The 21,584-nt window shown below is 41.0% G+C and overlaps 1 protein-coding gene across 1 annotated transcript; it reads right to left on the bottom strand.

Annotated features, from left to right (window-relative positions):
- On the bottom strand, window positions 1-21,584 carry AMER3 (APC membrane recruitment protein 3). The gene is made up of 3 exons (XM_053389588.1): window positions 21,480-21,584; window positions 15,459-18,474; window positions 1-896 (listed from the first exon to the last, which is right to left on the bottom strand). The coding sequence occupies exon 2, from the start codon at window positions 18,451-18,453 to the stop codon at window positions 15,460-15,462; it is 2,994 nt and encodes a 997-aa protein (XP_053245563.1). The 5' UTR covers window positions 18,454-18,474; window positions 21,480-21,584; the 3' UTR covers window positions 1-896; window position 15,459.

The following is a 21,584-nucleotide window of genomic DNA, read 5'->3' as shown; positions in this document are numbered from 1 at the left end:
TTGGTTGACTTCGGTTTGAGTGCATAATGACTGACTAATTCAGCATGGTATCAAAGGGCCAGCACCATGGGAACTCATTTCTGCTAATGCAAAACATGTTGCAACATTAAATGAACATTCAGATTCGTAAGGTCATTGTGTACTTTCTTTTCTATCTAGAGAAATTTTGGCACATATACTCGAACAGGGTCATCATACTATACCATTGCTTCAAAAGCAGCATTTGGGTCACATTCTGTCTTGAGATAGATCATGAGCACACTCGGTAACTTTTGTTGTTGTTGTTACTGTTGTTTTGCATTTGATTCACCTAGTGATGTTAGAGGGAAATGCCTCATCCAGGACTGGAGCAAGATCATCATTAAAAGCATCAGTCATTTATGCAGGGAAATGGATAGGGAAGCAGAAAGCTCAAAAGCTGATGATCACATTACTGAGACTTGCTTCTCAGTGGGATTTCCAGTCCAGGAAACAAGTGTGCAGCACCCATTTGCATGCAGAGAAATCCACTGTAAGCACAGAAGAAAATGTTCACAGCCTTAGCTGGACTGGGGCACTGCCTTTCAACATTACCCAAACCAGGAGAATCTTTCTTTTGGCGTATATCTATATTCTAAAATAAAACAAGTATTTTCATCCAACTCAAATAGACTGAATCTGTGGGCAAGCATGTCGTTATACATTGCACACATCCATTCAAGGGACCAAGTGGCAAGGTGTCAAGAGCTTATAATATTAAGTTCATTAAAATCCACATTCTTCTGGTAAGAGATTAGGAGGTGCATCCGCAGCAGTGTCTTCATGGGGTTTCTGTCTCCGATGACACCAGTCTCTTACCTCATTCTGATACATGTGAGAAATTGGCATTTGCAGAGCGTGGATCTTTAGCATCACTCCTGAAACATAAGAAACATGTGGCACCATGTCACAGTAATTCTATAACAATCCTTTGCCAAACTACTCTACAATATGAAGAGTAAATTTGATTGTTCCAGTGCAGAATCCCAAACTTAACAAAAAACTATGTTATTTTGATGTTATCCTCTTTTTGGGGGGGTAATCCATTCCCATCATAGGGACGCAGGTGGCGCTGTGGTGTAAACCTGAGCCTTGGGCTTGCCGATCAGAAGGTCGGTGGTTCGAATCCCCATGGCGGGGTGAGTTCCCATTGCTCGGTCCCAGCTCTCGGTCCCAGTTAGAAAGCACACAGTGCAAATAGATAAATAGGTACCACTCTGGCAGGAAGGTAAACAGCATTTCCATACGCTGCTCTGGTTTCCTATGGAACATACAGCCTCAGCTACCTGAAACCCACTATGTAATATAAATTGGGGGGGAATAACTTTCTGCCACTCTCACCATATGGCCTGTTTTAACATGGAGCTGCAACACTCTATATCCTCCACTCTACAATCCCTACTTCCTTTGTAGATTTGGAAAATGGAGCAAGAACTGGACACCAAGTAATGCAGTATATCTCCAGAACTCTCACCAGGACATTTCTTCTCTTTCATCAAAATCAAAGGAAAGAGATGATTCTGATGACAAGGCCTCCAAACTGATTTTTAAAATTATTATTACTATATTTATTAACCAGCCTTCACCAGCAGGTCCTGGGGCAGGATACAACAATTTAAAAATTCAGAATGAATAGCGATTAAAATGCATTACATGGGTTGAAAGCATATCTACAGATTTTCACATGTGAAGCCATGAGACAACTTCAGCAATGCACCCAACTTGAAATTCAGCAACCATCAAGCAGAGGTTTGAATTGTGGCATAATTATAAAAGTGCAGTACTGTAATCTAAATTGGTCTGAAGCAATTACATGATCTAAGACACATTTTCTACACATTCCTTTGCAGCACATTTTGCCTTGTGTGAAGCTGCCCATAACCTGCCAAACTCTGTGTGAATACTGTGTGCATACTCAGTTCATTTCATTGAGGGATTGGGCCTTTCATATTCCTGCTAACTTCTCATAAATTGGTAACACTATTTCTTATAGCAGAGTGACATTGTCACCCCCCCACAAAAAAATCCATGTATGCCAGCTTTGTGTAAACAGAGAAAGTGTTATATTAACAAGATGTACATTATTAAATACTTTATTGCAGATGTATATTTTATCATAGCACTGCCAGAAAACTAACTCCTGCAGCTATCATATAAATTGCTGCAAAATGTAGGTATATTGCTGGTTCTCACAATACTTTACCAAAGGTATGTGCTGTGCTTGGCAACCGAAAGGATTGTGTGAATGGGGCCTTTATTGTGGCTGAAATTCCTTGCTCCTCATAAATCATTCTGTGACTTTGCAATCTTGTTGTGACTTTTGTCTATTCCTTAGACTAATTTATTCCTTAGGCTTCCTCATTCATGCATTTTTCCCCTTTCACATTTAAAGAAAAACTGCTTATGCAGTAAAGTTTATTTCTGAATAACTTTCCCTTATTTGCATCGCAAGATAACTTATTGTGCCTCCTTTGCGCTATATATATATATATATATATATATATATATATATATATATAATTATTTATGTGTCCTTTTTTGCTATAATTTATTTAATTTAGGGATCACCAACAGTCCTAAATTCCCTTATCCTTTATTCATCCATATGACTGTACTTTATTATTTTATTTGCCTTTTACAATATCTATTATGAACATTTTTGAAAATTTAGATTTTGATAAATAAGATTTTGATAAATAAATATATTCCTATTTTATATAACAGTGCTTTGCACTTAATGTTCATTTAAAATAAATAAATAAATTATGTAACAATAACAATATAGTGTTCATCCACACAATCTATATTACAGTCACTCACACCCACATATGCATGCATGCATACATACATACATACGTACATGGGACAAGCGCAGGTGGCGCTGTGGTCTAAAGCACTGAGCCTCTTGGGCTTGCTGATTGGAAGGTTGGCAGTTCAAATCCACGAGATGGGGTGAGCTCCCGTTGCTCTGTTCCAGCTTCTGCCAACCTAGCAGTTCGAAAGCACACCAGTGCAAGTAGATAAATAGGGACCGCTCCGGCGGGAAGGTAAACGCCGTTTCCGTGTGCTGCTCTGGTTCGCCAGAAGTGGCTTAGTCATGCTGGCCACATGACCCAGAAGCTGTCTGCGGACAAATGCCGGCTCCCTCGGCCTATAGAGCAAGATGAGCGCGCAACCCCAGAGTCGGTCACGACTGGACCTAATGGTCACGGTTCCTTTACAGTTTATCCTTATGTCTGTTCTACCCAGTTCTCTTTTAATATAGATTACTATTGGAACCCACTTAGCTATTTCCTCTCTAATAATTTTATGAGGGTACATCATTGCAATTAATCTTGTTTGTAATTGCTTCCAGACCTTTCTTAGTTAAGGGAACAGTCATTTTGGTCTATTTTATCCCTTCATTACCACTACATTTTTTGCGTAGTTTGTGTGTGTGTGTGTGTGTGTGTGTGTGTGTGTGTGTGTGTGTGTATTTAACTGGGTTTCCTTTCTGCATTACCATTTGTGCACTGATGAGGGATGCTTATCATGGAGAAACACCTTTCTACACAGTTTTGGGCCATTTTTGTCTTCACGGGATCATAAGCTATTTACCTCCTCAGACTGACTTGATCTTGGAAGGCCAGTCCAAATATTTGTGCTACTTTCTGTTTTCTCCTATACCAGTGTTGTTTTGGTTACAAAACAAGAGTCATACAAGAAATTGAAGTTAAAAAAAAAAAAATGTTAGTGACACTCTGCCCTCTGCTGGCTGAAATGTTTTTTCCTTCCACCTGCTGCTTCTGATCATGGTTACCTTCCAATCTACAACCACAAAATGTGGCAGTATATCTTGGGAGAAGTAGTGAGCCCTTGCCAAGCTGAAGCCAAACAGAGTGAATCTGTCAAATTATTTATTGTATAAGACTCTACCTTCATCAAGGTTTTGCTTACCCTGTTACTCGCTTTGTGGTATATAGGTGCTAAGCAGTGAAGGAAATATAGCCTGGAGAATTTACAAATATCTATCAGAAAGGCCTCTTAGAATTATGCATATTGTCTAAAGAATGTACAAGATGCAGTTGAGATATGCAAAGCCCCCAGGGCCTATTGGAGATTATGCATATTGACTGGAGAATGTACAAAATGTTCTTGAGGTATGCACATTTCCCAAGGCCTGCTGGAGAATATGTATATTGACTGGGAATAGTGCACAATTCCCTCTTTCATTGATAGATTATGAACACATATTCCATGAGGTGCGGTGAATGTGCACAATGCCCAGCTATTATGCACATCAGCCACTAAGCACACATTACCTCTAATAATGGTTGTGTTCTATTTTAATATTTCTTTCATAGGAGCATGCTATAAAACCATGGAAGAGGCGTTCTCACATCATTTGGTCCTGGTCAGTCCAAATACTAAGCACTATCAACATTTAGTGATAACTGATTTCAGCTATGAGTTAAATTGTATCTCTATCCTGAGTCTTTAGGGACAAACTGCATGGAAAAGAAATCTAAACTAACTAAGTACATTACTGGAGGAGAGCAGGTGCCTGCTGTTATCTTCGTCTCCTGTCTTCCTCTCTCCCTCCTCTCTCCCTTGTGTGAAACGAATGGAGGGGAAGAAGACATCAGAACCTGCTCTCTCATTGTAGGCCCAAATGCCCTGTGGGAAGGAACTTGGCAGGCAGATTTTGAAATGGACTTATAGCCATTTTTATTGTTGTATTTTGACTTTACTCATAAGCCTCCTTAAAGGCAGGATATAAATGACTGGAATAAATACAATAAATAAATAGTTCACTTGGTGTTAGACCGTGGCACCTCTTTCCATCTGCCGAGATGTATGCAGTGGGGCATCTAAACATTAACTATGTATGAGGAGATAGCCAGGAGTGAAGTGGCAAAACTAGTGCTATAGCTGTGGAGGGATTGAATTATTGATATGAAAGCTTGGCTTGCTTGCTTTTTCCTTTTTTTAAAAAAAAAACACTTCCCTCTTTGCTTTTGAATAATACATTAAATTCTGTGCCAGTAATGATCATTTTCTTAATATGCTGTGAGAAAGAATGAGGGCAACCACCACCAAAGCTTTCTCTACACAAAGACGTTGGATTGGCAGCTCAATCTTGCGAGTTGCTGCACCAGCAAAGATGCAGATAAAATGAGGACCCAACAACTGCTGTACCAGCCTATAAGAAAGGCAGTCAGTGCTTTGCAGTAGTTACTGTGCTAGGCTAGCACTAGGGTTCAAATCCCCACAGAGCCACAACGAAGTTTGCTAGGTGACCTGGGGCCAGTCACTGCCTCTAAGCTGCACCTACCCCACAGGGTTGTTGTGAAGATAAAACAGGGAGGAGGAAGATTATATGTGCAACCTTAAGCTCCTTGGAAGAAAGGTGGGGTATAAATGTCATTAATAAATGTGACCCGTTGGGATGCACTTGCTCTGCAAGCCACAAGAATGTTTCCTAGGTGGCTCTTGAACCCTCATTCCAAGGAGGCTTTTGTGCTCTCTCTGGACATCCTACCCAACAAGCTGTGTTGTGTGGACTCTCCTTCCTTACCTTCATGCAGTGTGCTCCAGACTGGTGGCTGCTAGCAGCATAAGGAAATCAAAACAGCTGCATGCCTGGGACTGACAGTAGCAGAGTGGTCATGGACTGAGCCAAGTGGGGCTGATGGCACAGGCAGTGCTGTGGCATGATATTTCGTTTTGTGTGTGTGTTGGTGCAGGGGTGTGTGCTAAAGGCATGCTCCCAACATTATTCGTTTCTGTTTGTTCCTTCCAAGCACAGTTTTTCATTGGTTGACTTTGGTGGCATAGTCACTGCCACATTTGCACTGATTTTGTCTTAAATGGCTGTGTGTTTCCCCCCTCCCTGAATAGGTACTGATGTCCATACACCAGCATAGTGATGCCACCCCTGCTGCAATTGGTGTATACAGGATTGCTCTGCTAATGAATGATTTTAGAGTGTTGTTTGTGTTGTACTTTTGTATTGTTTTATTGTTGTTAGCCGCCCTGAGCCCGGCTTCGGCTGGGGAGGGCGGGATATAAATAAAAATTATTATTATTATTATTATTATTATTATTATTATTATGGCATTATTTCAACTCAGCTAAGCCTCAGGTTACTTCTTAACTTTTACATCTCCATCCTTTCTCTCTTGCAGCCTCATTTTTGTTCTGGAACCCATCGTGTCCCAACATTTCCCCTCATCCTTCTTTGCAATTATTGAAATACTGATCTACCCTGTGCCTTCTTTTCTGATCATTTGGCCTCTGGTCTCTTGCTCTCCTTCTGCCCCCACCCGGGTGTTGTTGTTTAGATTGTATACCTGTGGGCACGGTCCTTTAAAAAATAAAAATAATTACTCTACATATACTTTATCTCCTGTGTATTTTGGAAAGTTGTTTGTCTCTTTGTCTGTTCTCTACACTTTTGGACACCTCTTAAGATATTGTAACCTAATTTTTCATGAAGGGTCCTGAGATCAAGAATCTGGTTTTTGTCTGTGTGTTTCCCACAGCCCTGCCTACCCCAAACCCCATCTCATCTTGCTTTGTATCCAGCCCAGCATTCAGTCTGAACCTTGCCTTGCCTTGTGTCTAGCCGGACTGGCTCCAGGTCACCTAAGGAGCTTCATGAGTGAGGATTTCAATCTGGCTCTCCAAATTCCCAGTCCAACACTCTAACCACCACAGATTTCTGACTGAAACTACATAGAAGATATAACACTGAATCTGATTTGGCCATGCTGGCTGTCAGTACACTTCTAGACCCAGTGCATTGTGGAACAGCTTCCACCTTGGGAACCTTGCCAGACCTTTAAATCGTAACCAGAAGCCCTCTTCTGAGCACCTCCTCCTGTAAAAGTTCAGAGGGTTGTGCCAAGTCAAAGGGCCTTTTCCACACTGGCTCCCCATCTAAGGGATGTTCTCCCTAAAGAGGCCTGTCTGGAAGCAACTTGGACATCATTTCACTGCTGGGTTTAAACTTTTCTTTACTCCCAGGCATTTGAGTGTTGGTGTTTTATTGTTGCTTCTTGGGGATCATCTTTGTTTGAAAGTTTATTTTTTGGCCAAAAAAAATCAATTCTCACAGTGGTTTAATTATCCTTTCTTCTTCTCAGGGAACCTTACACAATATAGTTCTGTGTAGGGAACAGGGGTCTCTTAATAACGCTTGGCACCTTTAACAAACTACAGTTCCCAGAATTCACTGGAGGAAAATATGACTGTTAAATGGTATGATGTTGCTTTAATTGTATAGTGCATATGGGGTGTTGGTCATGTTTATTAACTTCAGGGAATCTGCTCTGAGGAGGACTAGCACTGAATACCACCCATACATACATACAGTCATACCTCGGGATAAATACGCTTCAGGTTGAGTGCTTTCAGGTTTCGCCGCTCGCACATGCGCAGACGGTGAAAATGATGTCACGCACATGCACGGAAGCGGCGAAACGCGAAACGCAACCCGCGCAGACGCGTCTTATGTTCTGTTCAGGATGCGAACAGGGCTCCGGAACAGATCCCGTTCGCATCCCGAGGTACCACTGTAATGAGCTTAGATGGTCTACTGGTCTGACTCAGAATAAGGCAGCTTCCTAAGTTCTACAGAGTACCAAAAATAAATAAACAGCAACGAGAGAAGGGAGAGATCACGGCGTACAGTAGATTTGCTTGCCAAAGAGCAGCTGCTAAGAAAGCCACAAAAGGGGAAAGCAGACCAGGGATTCAGTACCAAATTACTACAAAAAGGAATGTTGGGGAAAGAAGCAAATGCCCTCCCAAATTAAAGGAGGGGTGTCAGGAGCACAAAAGGAGCATTAATGGAAGAGTCTCAGAAAACACAGAGGGCAAAATGAAGAAAACAGACAAGGAGGCATAGAGAAGGGGGAAAATAAATGGAGCCAATTCAAGCAGCAAAGTCAAATAACAGGAAGCCAAGAGAAAAGGGGAGATCCCCAAACAGAACACCTGCCTGGCCTGTAGCAGATCCAGTTTGAGCCTTAACACCACTAGCATTTTATCATGAATGTAGCATTTAGTTGGGCTTTTAAATTTGGGCGTGGGAGAAAGATTCTGAATGGCATCCATTTATTTACTGCTGCAATACATTGCAATAATATTTGGGACTTCTGGATTGATGTCCAGGGGGGAATTTCTGAAAGGGGGCACTTTGTCCTGGATCTTAGGCAAGTCAATCAAAAAATCGCAAGTTTTTTGGCGTTTTGGGGGGGGAAAGAAAGAAAGAAAGAAAGAAAGAAAGAAAGAAAGAAAGAAAGAAAGAAGCTCAACAGCTTTGGGGATTGTCTAAAAAAAGCATCAAACACTAAAAACTTCCTGATACAGAGCTGCCTTCAGATGTCTTCTAAAAGTTGTGTAGTTCTTAATCTCCTTGACATCTGAAGGGAGGGTGTTCCACAGGGAGGGAGCCACTACCAAGAAGGCCCTCTGCCTGGTTCCCTGAAACTTCACTTCTCGCAGTGAGGGAACTACCAGAAGACCTTCAGAGGAGGACCTCAGTGTCCGGGCTGGACAATGGGGATGGAGATGCTCCTTCAGATATTCTGATATTATCTATCATTTCTCTGGTGGCCTTCTTCTCAAATTAAGAATGCCCCATCCACCCAAAAGAGTGGGCACGATCCAGCCAAAGTAATGCACTTCTACATCCCATTTAGTCCAATGGGATAGACTTTAATGTGCACTTACCTGTCCCACCAAAATCTATTGTGGCTTATAATCATTCTTTATTATGCCTGCAGTGGGCACAGCAAACAAACAAACAAACAAACAAAAAGCAGTAATAGCACTGTAATCTGCATGCTGTTTGAGAAGGCTTGTCTTGTCCTAACTGAATTCACAGGGTGGTCTGTCTACTTGGGATGATTTTCTTCAACTTTAGAAAGCTTAATCCAATTGCCGTGCAATTAGTACTGCAGTTCTGTGGGCTTCTTTTCCACTAAAAGTTTTGGAAGAGCATTAGGATTGATTCACATGACCTAGTTACAAAAAAGCTGATGGGCAGAAGGGCTTTGGCTGCTCTAGTAGCACCAAGCAGTTTCCACTGAAACCTCTGCTAAAATAGGTTGAAAATGCTATCTTTTCACAGAGGTTTCAATGGAATCTGCCTGGTGCTGTTGGAGCAACAAAGCCCTTGTACTGCAGTTCCCAAATGCCCAGCAACCAGCTAGCTGCCAGGTCATGGGGAAGCACTGCACACTGGCCCCATCCCCATGGGCCAACTTTGACAGGTAGGCAGGGCAAATCACCTGGTGTCATTATGGCATCAGATGATTGACAGGTGGGTTCTTCTGTCCACCTCTCAAAGTTGGCCTGTGGGGATCAGGCCAGATAAAGATCTGATCTGTCAGGCTAAAAAGGTTCCCCACCCCGACCTAGTATGTAAGGAAGTCATTATCTTTATTGACATTTTACCCATCATAATCAGAATTGTAGAGCAAGAAGGGACTCTGAGGGTCATCTAATCCTCCCCTCTGCAATGCAGGAATCTTTTTGCCCAATGTGGGGCTCAAACCCACAACCCTGAGCTTAAGAGTCTCCTGCTCTACCAACTGAGCTATCCCAGGGGAAATAGTATGAAGTACTCAGATGGCCATTTCAAGCTCTGATCCCTGATGACCCTCTGCTGACCTGGCTAGTGTCAAAAAGTCACTTTGCTTGCCAAGTGTCTGAGCTCATGGTCTAACACTGAGATGACAGCATCATAAGTTCTGTGAGGTCAATGAGACTTCCTAATTAGCACACCTAGGATTAGGGATGGGGGAGAATGTTATTTCCATTTGCAAACAAACTGGACTCATCTTCACCTCCAAGACTAATAGACAGCTTGGAACAGTATTACACTTTCAATTTTGCAGTTCTCTGAATTTCGCATTATAGGAATGCATGTAAATACATTTTAAAATATGCCTTTCGGGGGGAAATGCATTTAGAAATATAGGTTAAAATAAATATTCAACTATGTATTTTTAAGTAAGCATTTAAATCTGTATTTAAATCTTAACTTTTGCCCAGATTTTTATTTTAATTACGGATTAATGAGATAACAGAACACATGCAATGTTGACACGGAGTGAAACAGACACACTCTGCCATCCCTATACTCTTTAGGCTCCCTCACTTCACACATAGTTCACTGTGCCTGTAAAACTAGTGTCTGCAGACAGCAAATGAGTATGTCATACCAGTGCTTTTGCCAGGGAGCTGAGTTTGGTCATGGCAGCCTACCATGCATACAGATGGAGGAGAAATCAAACATTTGCCATGTAACGTATGACGAGACTCTGAAAAGGTTCAGAAGGAAAAAGAGAATGCACACCAGCTGATTTGCCTTCTGCACTCTGGAATCTACATTAATAGTCTTCACAAGATAATTCAACTAACGTAAAACCAGCTACCCAGATTCCTTCCCTGCCTCCTTTTTGTCCCCACTTCATTTCTTAATCATACTGCATCCTATTCGATATGGTTTCTAAATGTAAACCCAGTTATGGAAGTATTTGTCACGGGGAAATATTTAATTGACAGGCTTTGAAGAGGCAAACCGCCTGTACATTTTATCTTAGGGTATTCTCCACTTCGCCTATTTTAATATAACAAGAATAGTATTGTGATCTCTGCATCCTCATCGCTTGGACAATACAACTGCACACAGTTTACAATTTACCGTTTCTTTTTTTAAAAAAAAAATCTATTCATAAGCTATAAAAAGAAAGAAAATAAAAAGAGTATATAAAGCAGATCCTGACTTCAGATTTGCAATAATCATTCACACCCTTGATCTACAGCAGGCTAGCTAGGAATATGCTTTAGTGCTCTCCAGCATTGCCAGAGCATCGCAAGCCAACCCTGTAAGCCTGTATCCATGGAAACGTCCTACTGAAATAAGAGGCATGATAGCAAATCAATCGTTTTATTTTGAGAAAGGACTATAACAATGTCTCCGAATGTCTTATACAGCCCATGTCCAAAAAGCCTACATGTATTTAATTAAAGCAGGGGGCAGGGGAGATTGCTCTTTAAGACTAGTTGAGGCTAAATATTATTTGCTGTGACAATCAGCGAACAAGTCAGATGCTGACAGTACAGTGAAACAAAGCCAAAGCTGGAAGGAGCAATGCTTAATGAAGTATAAAATTGTTTAATTTAGCATCTATTTTTTTCCTTTCTGGGCACATGCTAGATGACGCTCAAAGCATGCCTGCGGAGTCTGGGGCGCATCACCAATCGGATACTGGTTATCTAGTTAGGAACCAGTATCTGGTCTTTCTGGTAGCAAATTAGTATCCAGTACAGTGGTACCTCAGGTTAAGAACTTAATTTGTTCTGGAGGTCCATTCTTAACCTGAAACTGTTCTTAACTTTAGCTAATGGGGCCTCCTGCTGCCGCTGCGCCCCTGGAGCACAATTTCTGTTCTCAACCTGAACCAAAGTTCTTAACCCGAGGTACTATTTCTGGGTTAGCAGAGTCTGTAACATGAAGCATCTGTAACCTGAAGCGTCTGTAACCCGAGGTACCACTGTATCATGACTCTTGCCCATGCAATGATGCAGTCTCCATCAGATGCCATTTCAGAGCCATGTTGCCAGTTTTTGACTGACCCCTGCTCCTGTGTCTTCAGCAGCAGTTTGATGTCCAGGAATGCAAAGCAGCTGTGATTCCTGCATTGCAGGGGGTTGGACTAGATGACTCTTTAGGCGCCTTCCAATGCTACAATTCTAGCATTCTGTTATTTTTATTTCTGCTGACTGAGCTGCTTTTAAAATCGCAAGAGAATAACAGGCCAGTTTTCCCCCTGATTACTTGATAACCCTACTCGGAACATGCTGTTTAACTGCAAGTCTTAAGATTTGGGGATGCTTTTAAAAGCTGAAATATGCATAATTTCTCTTAGTAGTAACATATAGGGAAGAAAAGTGGATCTGTGAAGAGATGCTATTTTTTTTTAATGCCAGTTATCTAGCCACCAAATATGAATACCCCTTATTAGGACAAAGGTTTATGCATATAATCTCATGAAGAAGCCTGAGTACTTTTGCTGTGAATAAAGTTGATTTTAGATTATGGATTCTGTAAATGCCTTTTCTGAGAGCTTCATTAAAAATCAGTGATATCATCTTTGCCTTGAGGTATTTCCGATGCTGTAGGCTGGAATAACAGCCTCATGTAAGTTCCGAGATATGGTCTACCTTCCTCCCACTTCCAATATGAAAGAAATCTCAAGCTTTTCTAAAAAGAGAACAGAAGTGCCAGACACACCTCACAACGATCTTATAGATCTGCTCTTGAGAAATATTGTCAGTGGTACACAGGTAACTGCTGCCACCATCTAAATAGGACCTTCTTCTCCCACCAGTAGAAACATAAATAATAATTTATGATTGCATAGATCTGATCAGATCATAAGGACAATGATCTCATCTGTTGTTTACAAAAGGTTTCATGAAATGATGCATTTCAGCCAAATTACCATGCAATCGTACACATTAATAGCTCCTAACTGCTGAGTCAGCTCAAATAAGCCATCTCACATACTACTTTTCCCTAGCAAAAATTATCTTTTCTAACATATAAATGGCATCACACATAGGTTCTGGGGCAGTTACACAGAACTAGGAATCACCGCATATACAGATTCCTTGATCTGTGTATTTGGAGTATCAAAAATACACTGATATTAATATTTAAAAACAACAACAACAATAATCTTATAGTTTAATCTTCATAGTGAAAAATGTAACATAGGAAGCAATCCCAAAGGCATGTTAAAATGTGGGTTGACTCTATGTGTGGTGGGCCAATAATAGAATCATGAATTTGGAAGGGACCCAAGGATCATCTAGTCCAACCCTGTGCAATACAGGAATCTCAGCTAAAGTATCCATATCAGATGGCCATTCAACCTCTGCTTAAAAACCTCCAAGGAAGTGGAGTTACGTTATAGCAAAGCAGCCTATATGTCCAGGTTCTGATTTTCTCTCTCAGATGTGTTTACAGAGAAGTAATAAAATAAGAACATCAAGACTTTTGTATGTAGTCAAGCAATAAATCAGGTGCATGCCAAAATCCAGCCCACACACCAAGACCTCCAATTCTGATACATATCTAAAATTATGCAAATAAACCTTAGCAGTACACCATTAAATTAATATCTAGAATAACCTGTCCATTCTTTTTCCAGAGAACAAAAGTCATGTCTTCCTTGGGAAGTTAACTATAGCATACAACTGTAATGACGTGTCTCTGGTCTGGCAGGTGTCTACGCTGACAACTCGTGGCATGCTACAGCTGCTAGTGAAACAACGTATTTGAAAATGCCCCAAGTCAGTTTGCGGTACAATCTCATAAAGCACTAGTATAGGGTACATTACCGCTTCTGACAGCTGTGTCTGCTTTGCTTCTGCTTTCTGCAACTACCAGAAAGTAACTCATGCCTAGAAAAGATTTGTTTCCTGCTAGGTCCACATAATTCAGCACTTGGTTTGCCTCAGCTTTAGTCCCTCTGGGTTTTCTCATGAAGGCCGTCCTCAACGTTATATCTAATCCTTTAATCCACCACCATACCTGCTTACCACATTATTGCTGTCTTGAGGGGCTATAGCAACAAAACCAGGACAAAAATAAAAGAGAACAGCCCGCTCCAGCCACTATTTTTATTGCATCTTCAGGACGATTGGTGCTCACTATGCTATTGGGGCGGTCACACACAATCCCACTGTTTGCATCTGAAAAACCTTTGGGGTGGTCACACTGCTTCATTTCCAATCAGTGCATTTCCTGTAGCCTTCTGCTGAAATCCTGTAATTTTATAAAGCACAGGTGTTCTGGTTTATTTTTGTCCCACTTTCATTGGGCTATACAGTCATACCTCGAGTTGAATGTGCTTCAGGTTGAACGCGTTCGAGTTGCGCTCCGCGGCAACCCAGAAGTAACGGAGCACGTTACTTCCAGGTTTCGCTGCTTGCACATGCGCAGACGCTCAAAATGACGTCACGCACATGCGTGGAAGCGGCGAAACGCGACCCGCACACGCGCAGATGCGCCGTCGCATCTTACGTTCTGTTCGGGATGCAAACAGGGCTTCGGAACGGATCCCGTTTGCATCCCGAGGTACCACTGTATAGCAATAATGTGGTAGCATTTGGAAAGCATCACAGAACAAACCAGAACGGGGGGAGGGGGGAATCACCATTAAAGCACTACTGTTGCGTCAAGGGCATGTTGCAGAATACACCTGCAATAAAACATTACTCTGGAGGGTATAAGGAGTAATGGGCTTTCAGGAGGAATTTATAGGATATGCCCTGGTTGGGAATGAAGCAATATGACCACCCTAACACTTATCCAGGCGTAAATATTGTTGAAAGTGGGGTTACATATAACTGCCCTAATAGCATCATGAGCATACATTATCATGGATAAGCAAATAATGGGATATCTGGACAGCCCTAATTCACCTCTGTTGGGTACACTGCCATTTTTAACACTGTATCTGACTTCCTGAGGACAAGCGCCCATGGCCCTTTCAGTCATGGATTCTACCAAACCATGCAGATGTCCTAGCTGCAGACCTATATTATTATTATTAATAATACCGCTCTATACCCAGAGGTCTCAAGGTGGCTCGCAGAAGAAAACCAGAACAGAAAACTACAAAATATATGTTCAAGATAAAAACAACAACCCCATAACCCCCCCAAAAAAAACATTTTAAAAGGGCATAGGATACATCCTATATACATCCTAAACAGTTATCCGTAACGTCTTTCTGCTTTTACTCCTATTCTAAATCCGGCACGTGTTTTCATGTTTTAAATGCAGATATCCCATTTGTTTACTGTGTCAATGTGTAAAATAAGAATAAATATATGTTGCTCCATAAGTAGCAAAATAAAAAATGAACAATTTATTTATGCCATGAGGTTTCTTGAACCTGTCATCATATATGACAGCAAGTGTGGGAAAGGTGGGTGTGGTTTTCTCAAAGTCACCTGGGGGGCCAGTCCCACCCGCTGGTTGTCCGCAGCAAACACAAGTCTCTCCCAGCCAGGTGACTAAGTAAGAAAAGGTTACAAAAGAGTGGCGTCTTTTTATGCAGCCAACAAATACCTTATGTCTGAGCATGCAGACTAGCAAAAATGTTTGGGATACCAGTTTTTCGGGGTTTACTTCACAAACTATATTTCCACATCTCTCAGTAATCAGAGGTAAATTAATCTAATCCTTGCTAGAAAGTTGCTAAAACTGGGGGTAGGATTTGGGGGGACATGTTGGAGGGTAAAAATATATGGACATTGTAAATAATAAGCCTTCAGAGCCTTTGTCTATGGCAAAATGAGTGGGCAGGAAGTACGGTAAGTGCCTTCCTAATGGGTCTCAATGCACTTAGGGTCTTCCTTCAAGGACTCACCTTATGACAGCAAGTCATCACGGGTCTTCTCCATAACTGCTCTCTCTTTGGTAGCATCCTCTAAAAGTGGAAGAGTGGACACCTTTGGCAGTACTTTGCACTGGAACGTTGAATAACCACGTAACGGTGTGCTGCTCGGTGGAACTTCTTGGTCTTGTGAATGTTTCTCCAGCAAACCGCTCCTCCTGCAGAAAGGCTGTGAAAAGCCACTAGTTGTGTCTGAGCAGATGGAACCAAAGAGTGGCAAAAATGTCGGCCTGCAAATGTGTGCCATGGTGGTAGAATTTTGAGCACTGAGTTCAAATCTGAAATCTTTGATATACGACAGGGCTTGATTATTCAACTGGGCATATTCAAAGGGTAGTTTGTTTTTTGCAACTGGACCCATACAGTTTAGGATACTTGTGTTTTTCTGATCTTCAAAACAAATGAGACCTTCCTTTTGATTTGCGAGAGATGTAACACTAGCCCCAATATTTGACTCAATGTTACAGTGACTTGAAGGGTGGCTGGAAGAACCTTTTGGGCTTGGGGTTATACAGCTACATTCATTTTGTATTTGGTTTGTGAATTGAATTATAGCGTCTGTATCACTGCTCACTTCATTTCCGACGCCATCATCTTCCAAGTGATTACTTGCAGAGTCATGATTGATCTTTAGGGAAGCAACCTCAGTGACACAATCTTCCAAAAGCCTCATTACATTCGTGTCACTCTCCTTGGATGTCTGGCTGATCTGGCTTTGGGGATGACTGAGATTCAGTGGCTCAGTTGGCTTGTCACATTCAGCAGACCAGGTTTGATCCTTCATCTCATTTTCCTCTCCAGTCTCTAGAGAATCTGGAGAGGTTGCAGCAGTCATATAAGAAGAACATGATTCTGCATCATGGTTATCCATTACCAGTAGGTTATCATCAGTTGGGCAAATTGTCTCCAGATTCAAAACTTCTAGTGAAAGAGTTTCATTGCTAGGATCTGTGCATTCTTCTACGAGAGATATCTTCTCCATTAAAGAAGTGCTCATTAGGAGATCATCCCAACTCTCTGATCTCTGTGTGTCGCACGATATGCTGTTGTCTGTTGTGAGCCCAGATATTGCACTCCAATTTCTTTCCCTATCTTGAGAACTTTCTTGAGTTGAGCTGCACGAAGGAACATCACTTTGGCTTTGTTCTGTTCTGTCCGCTGAATATACCTCAGTTCCATTATTGCAGTCAGCTGGAGATGTCTCTGTGTTGTTTTTATTTTCCTCAAAAGCTGATTTACACATGTTTGGGCATGTGCTGAGACTGGTGGGCACTGGCTCACCATCTCTCTCCATCTGTGGGGGAGGGCTCTTGGGAAAGTCTTGGGGGGAAATCAAGCCTGGGTTTTTCCTCAGCCAGTTGATGATCCCCATGGTCAGGGAGAGCTCCGTATCACAGAGCTTAAGCAAGCATTCCTTCCCTTTCCATGTGCTGTGAAGGAATCCTTGGCTGATTATGTCAATGGCTGGTTGAGAAGCCATATTTTCTTCTGACCCTACATGAAAGCTGTAAATTGATAAAGGGATTTCAATGGCCTTTTCTGAAGTGCTTTCAGACATACATAGGTCATCATCTAGAACTGGGCTGATCTGAGCCTCATTGGGATCATAAAATAGTTCATAAAGGGCATCGCCACTATAACTGTCTCTTGGAAACCTACCTGGTACCCCAGGGGTCTGATCCTCCCTTATTTCATCATCTTGCCCAGGAGAAAATGAATCATAGTATCCTTCATCACTGGTTGACATAGACTCCTGGTTGTCACTCTTTGGGGTTCCTGTATCTATGGAACTCTCTTTGGAAGAGTCAGGGGAAGAAAGCAGATCAGTCACTGAGGCACTGGTCTCATTTCTAGACTTTCCCAGTTCACTACTGGGTATTTTCAGAAGCCTCCTATCAAACAGGGTCTTCTGATGCAGCTGCACTGATTTGTTGATGTTGTCCCAAAGTTTTGCAAAGTCTCCTGCTTCATTCTGGGCTGGGGATGCAAGCTGTTCCACTCCACCTTGAAAGGTTCCCAAAGCAGGACTATCTTTCTGTTGCGATTGCCTGAGCGAGATTTCTTTGCTAACCTCCAGTTCCATATTAGCTGAGCTCTCGTCTGCAAAGATCTCTCCGCACCCAGTGAGAGAATCAAAGCTCTTCAGGGAAGCAACATCTTCGCACAGAGCACTGGAGTACTCATAGGAGGACTCTGACAGCAGCTCGCCATCAGAAAATTCTTGTGCCAAACAGTCAGCAGAAAACGTTTCTCCGGCTTTGAAGAAATACTTGCCGAACCTGCCTGCCAGCTCTGACTTGCAGCCTGGAAATGGCAGCCTTTTTTGTTTCTCTGACAGCAAGGAAAGACTCTCTGGCTTGTTTTTTTTCATGTGAAATATATCCCGGAGGCCTTTTTTGGATCGCTTCAGGGAAATCCTCTTCCTTGGGATACTTTTTGCAACCGCTGGCACAAAGGGCACCTGTGGCACAAAGTTTCGGTAATCAATCATCTGCTGTGGGCTGTTCAAGAAGTGGCTCGAATTGCCCACCGATTCTTTCTTGCTGCTAGAATTCTGTGCATTCCCAATTCCAGAAAAGCTGGCACTGTTGATCATCCGCCCTTTACTTCTCCCAGGAGCTGCAACACCTTCCTCCGAGATCTTGTTATTGTAGCTGCAGTGTTCAGTTTTGTCCACACCTCCCAGAACACAGTCGTGGGTTTTACTTTTCCGTACAGGTTTGTAGAAGGATTCTGGGAGCAACAGGATGCTCTCACTAGATCCAGTCTTGATTGAGCTGTTGGAAATGCTGTCGCTTCTATCTGCAGAAAAACTTGCTTTTTGGATTTCAACTGCAGGGTGGCTCCTTTCTCTTATGTCTGTTCCTACATTGCCCTTTTCCCCAGGACTCAAGCTCACTAAAGGTAATTTCTCATGGGTCAGCTGCATGCTGGATTTTATAAAGGTTTTTCCTCTTTTGAACTCCATGTTGTCTCATCACATCTGGATCTACAATCAAAACAAAGAGTAAACTTAAGGAGTACCTCCAGGATTCACTTGGTAGCAAGCAACCACCAAAAAAAAAATGCTTCTGGGAGACTTTGTCTAAAATCAGGATTTTAAAAGCTAATAATAATAATAATAATTTTATTATTTATACCCACCCAAGTCAAGAAGCAAAGGCTTAAAATATCCTAAGCAAAACTAACACATCTAGATTTATTCAAGTTCTTGCTTCCATGTTCCCTCTAAAATGACAATAAGTGGTTAGGCACTTAGTAGCTGACTTAGCAGTGTCTGTTCAAATAATGTTTCCTGATCCAATCAGGATGTTCAAAGTGGGTTGTGGCAACATCAGGAAGTAACTCCTCTTGCCTTCTTAGGAATGTGCTGTGCACTTTGAATATCCTGGTTCTAGAAGGATAGTACTGTGCTGCAGAACTGGTTTAGTCCTTGGTGCAAGACATTTCCACCTGCTGTGTTGTGCTTGAAGAATGGTTGTTTGGTCAATAGCAACTTGAATGTATTTTGTTTTTCAAAATTTAGATTAACTTGATGACCTGGCCCTTAATCTTCCTGTTCCATCATGACTCTTTCAAGATTAGACTGTTACTATAATCTGAAAATAGCAGATTGCTCCACTGAAGTCAATAAAGCATCATAGTTTTTAGAAAAATTGTTGACACTAATTTTTTTTTATACTAAATTTATAATTTTCCCACTACAAATAACAATCATAGCTTGCTTTCCATTGCTCTCACATTCTGCTGTCATCTTTCATCAAGCCACAGCTTTATTTCTAACTGTTATATAAATAATTGCAGCCACAGTATATGGATATTCACCATTTGCAAACTGAGCCATATGACCATTTTTGACATAGTGAAGTTATTCCAGATTTTCACTGACCTTTTGAATATTCCAGCATCTGGTGAGTTTGTATGCTATATATCATATGATGGAAAACATTGGGATCTTTCTAAGTTATCCTCAAAGTAGACCCATTGAAATCAATGGACATGTTAGTCCTAACTCAATGGATTGTCTCTGAGTATGACCCCATTGCGGGGAAACTAGCTAGGCTGTGTAAGTTTCTATCCTGGGGTTTGTCAGACCACTATTCATCATACCAAAATAATGAGGAAATTTGTAACTGTGCCAAAAATAATTGTATGAATCAATCCAAGTCTCCTTAAAGTAAAGGGCAATATATTAGCTAAAATACAGCACTTTGACTTAACTGGAGTGCAGATCAACCTACTTTATTGTCAGGATACAGAGAAGCACAATATGTTGTCATTTTTATTTTATTTTTAAAAGATTTAACTTATCAAAGAATCAAACAAATGCTTTATGCTTTACAGTGTATCCTAGATTTATTGAATTAAAGCTGCAGTCTTTAAGACCCATTTAACTTAATTTGGACTTACTTTTAAGTAGACAGGTATAGTGTTGCATTAAAAATGGCCCATTTGAGATCTGCCATTGGATTTTTATATGTATTGTTATTCAGGAGCTGGACTTATATCTAGAATCTCAGATTACTTTTCTGCTTTTTGATGCTTGGTTATAAGGATTAGGGGGGAAACAGGTTTAATCATCATTGAAAAAAGGACTGTAGTTTTCATTCCTTTTTTCTAAAGTTTCTTTTCAAATTGTGCATTTGTCACTGTCACAATTTAATTAAAAGATTTAATCATTATCTCTCACATAGTGTGCTTTAATGGCAATTTATTAAAGACATTATTCATTGAGATTGTTGCCTATTCTATTTGTTGTTATGGTTTTTTTAAAAAAACAGCTAAGATGAAAATGGCTTGAGAGTATTTACATATTTTTATTCTCTATTTTAATTCTCACATTCTAAATGCAATGCATATAGATATCACATTTTTTTTATTTTACAGTTTAATAACTGTATTTATTGATATTAAGGCTTATAGCCAATTTGACAAATTACTCTTTTATTTATTTAGAGTGTGATGCAAAGATTCATTTAAATAACTATTGATCATCTCACTGCTCAAACTGATTGCTCTAATAATAGCCTCTCCATTTCCCTTTGAAAGAAAAATTGAAAAAAGGTGACACAATGGATTTTTGTCAGACAAGAATGTTATTTGTGTGTTATTATCATCATTCTAAATAGAATAATGCAACATAGGCTCCCATCCTTAAAGCATCCTACATGCTTGGAGCACTGTTTTCTTTTTGTTTCATCAGCCCTCTTTATCATCTGCCTCTCTAGGGTAAAATAGCTTTCTAATTTGAATATCATTTTAGGTCAGTCTCTGATTTCCTCATGAATTGGCCAAAACATGTAAATCTCCACTGGGTGTTTTTTTTCAGGCTTAATATGCTCAGGAAATAAAAATTGCAAATCCTCTGAACATTTAAACTGTTTATATGTTTACAGTATTAAACCTATCTGTGTAGACCTTCGTTTTTTTCAGTAAAGTATGAATGAGAAATCTGTATCTTAAATTAAGCAAAGCCAACTGTTCATTTAAATGAAGGATGCTATGTAGCTGGAAAAGGCCTTAGTTATCACACATCTTCAGATTTGTGAGAATGAATTACCCAGCGGTATTGGGGGTATTACTCTTTCCCCCTTCTTTATTGTGCAGGGTACATACAGTAATATTTCCAGACAATCAGCACAATGGATAGCTCCCTGTGTCAATCCTCTGATCGAAGAAGAATTGCAATAATTACTCTTTCACAGCTAATGCAGAAATGGATGACTGGGGAAGAATAACAGCGCACAGGAATGCGGGCAAGAAATTAATTTGCTTCGCAAGATTTCCTTCATGCCAACAGTGTGCTACAATAGTTTATGCAGGTCTTCCTCGCCCCTCCTTGAGGCTGAGAGATCTCCCCCCCCCTTCTTCTTCACACCTTATGGAATAACTGCATGGCAGCCAGCACAGTAAGCTAACCAATCACTAGCCTACCTCCAGAGGGGAGAGAGAGGAGAGAGCTCAACAACAACAACAAAAATCTTTGCAGTATACCTGAGAGGAAATCAGCATTTCATTTCTGGCTGTATTTGGCAGCCCGCTGTATTAGCCCGCAAAGCTTCCACCCTGCCAGATCTCATCACCTTTGCTGTTCAGTGC

This window comes from Podarcis raffonei, chromosome 5 (assembly GCF_027172205.1).
Source record: "Podarcis raffonei isolate rPodRaf1 chromosome 5, rPodRaf1.pri, whole genome shotgun sequence".
In the NCBI taxonomy this organism is placed as follows: domain Eukaryota; kingdom Metazoa; phylum Chordata; class Lepidosauria; order Squamata; family Lacertidae; genus Podarcis; species Podarcis raffonei.
Note: the sequence above shows the minus strand (reverse complement) of the source record. Positions and strands in the feature narration are given on the sequence as shown.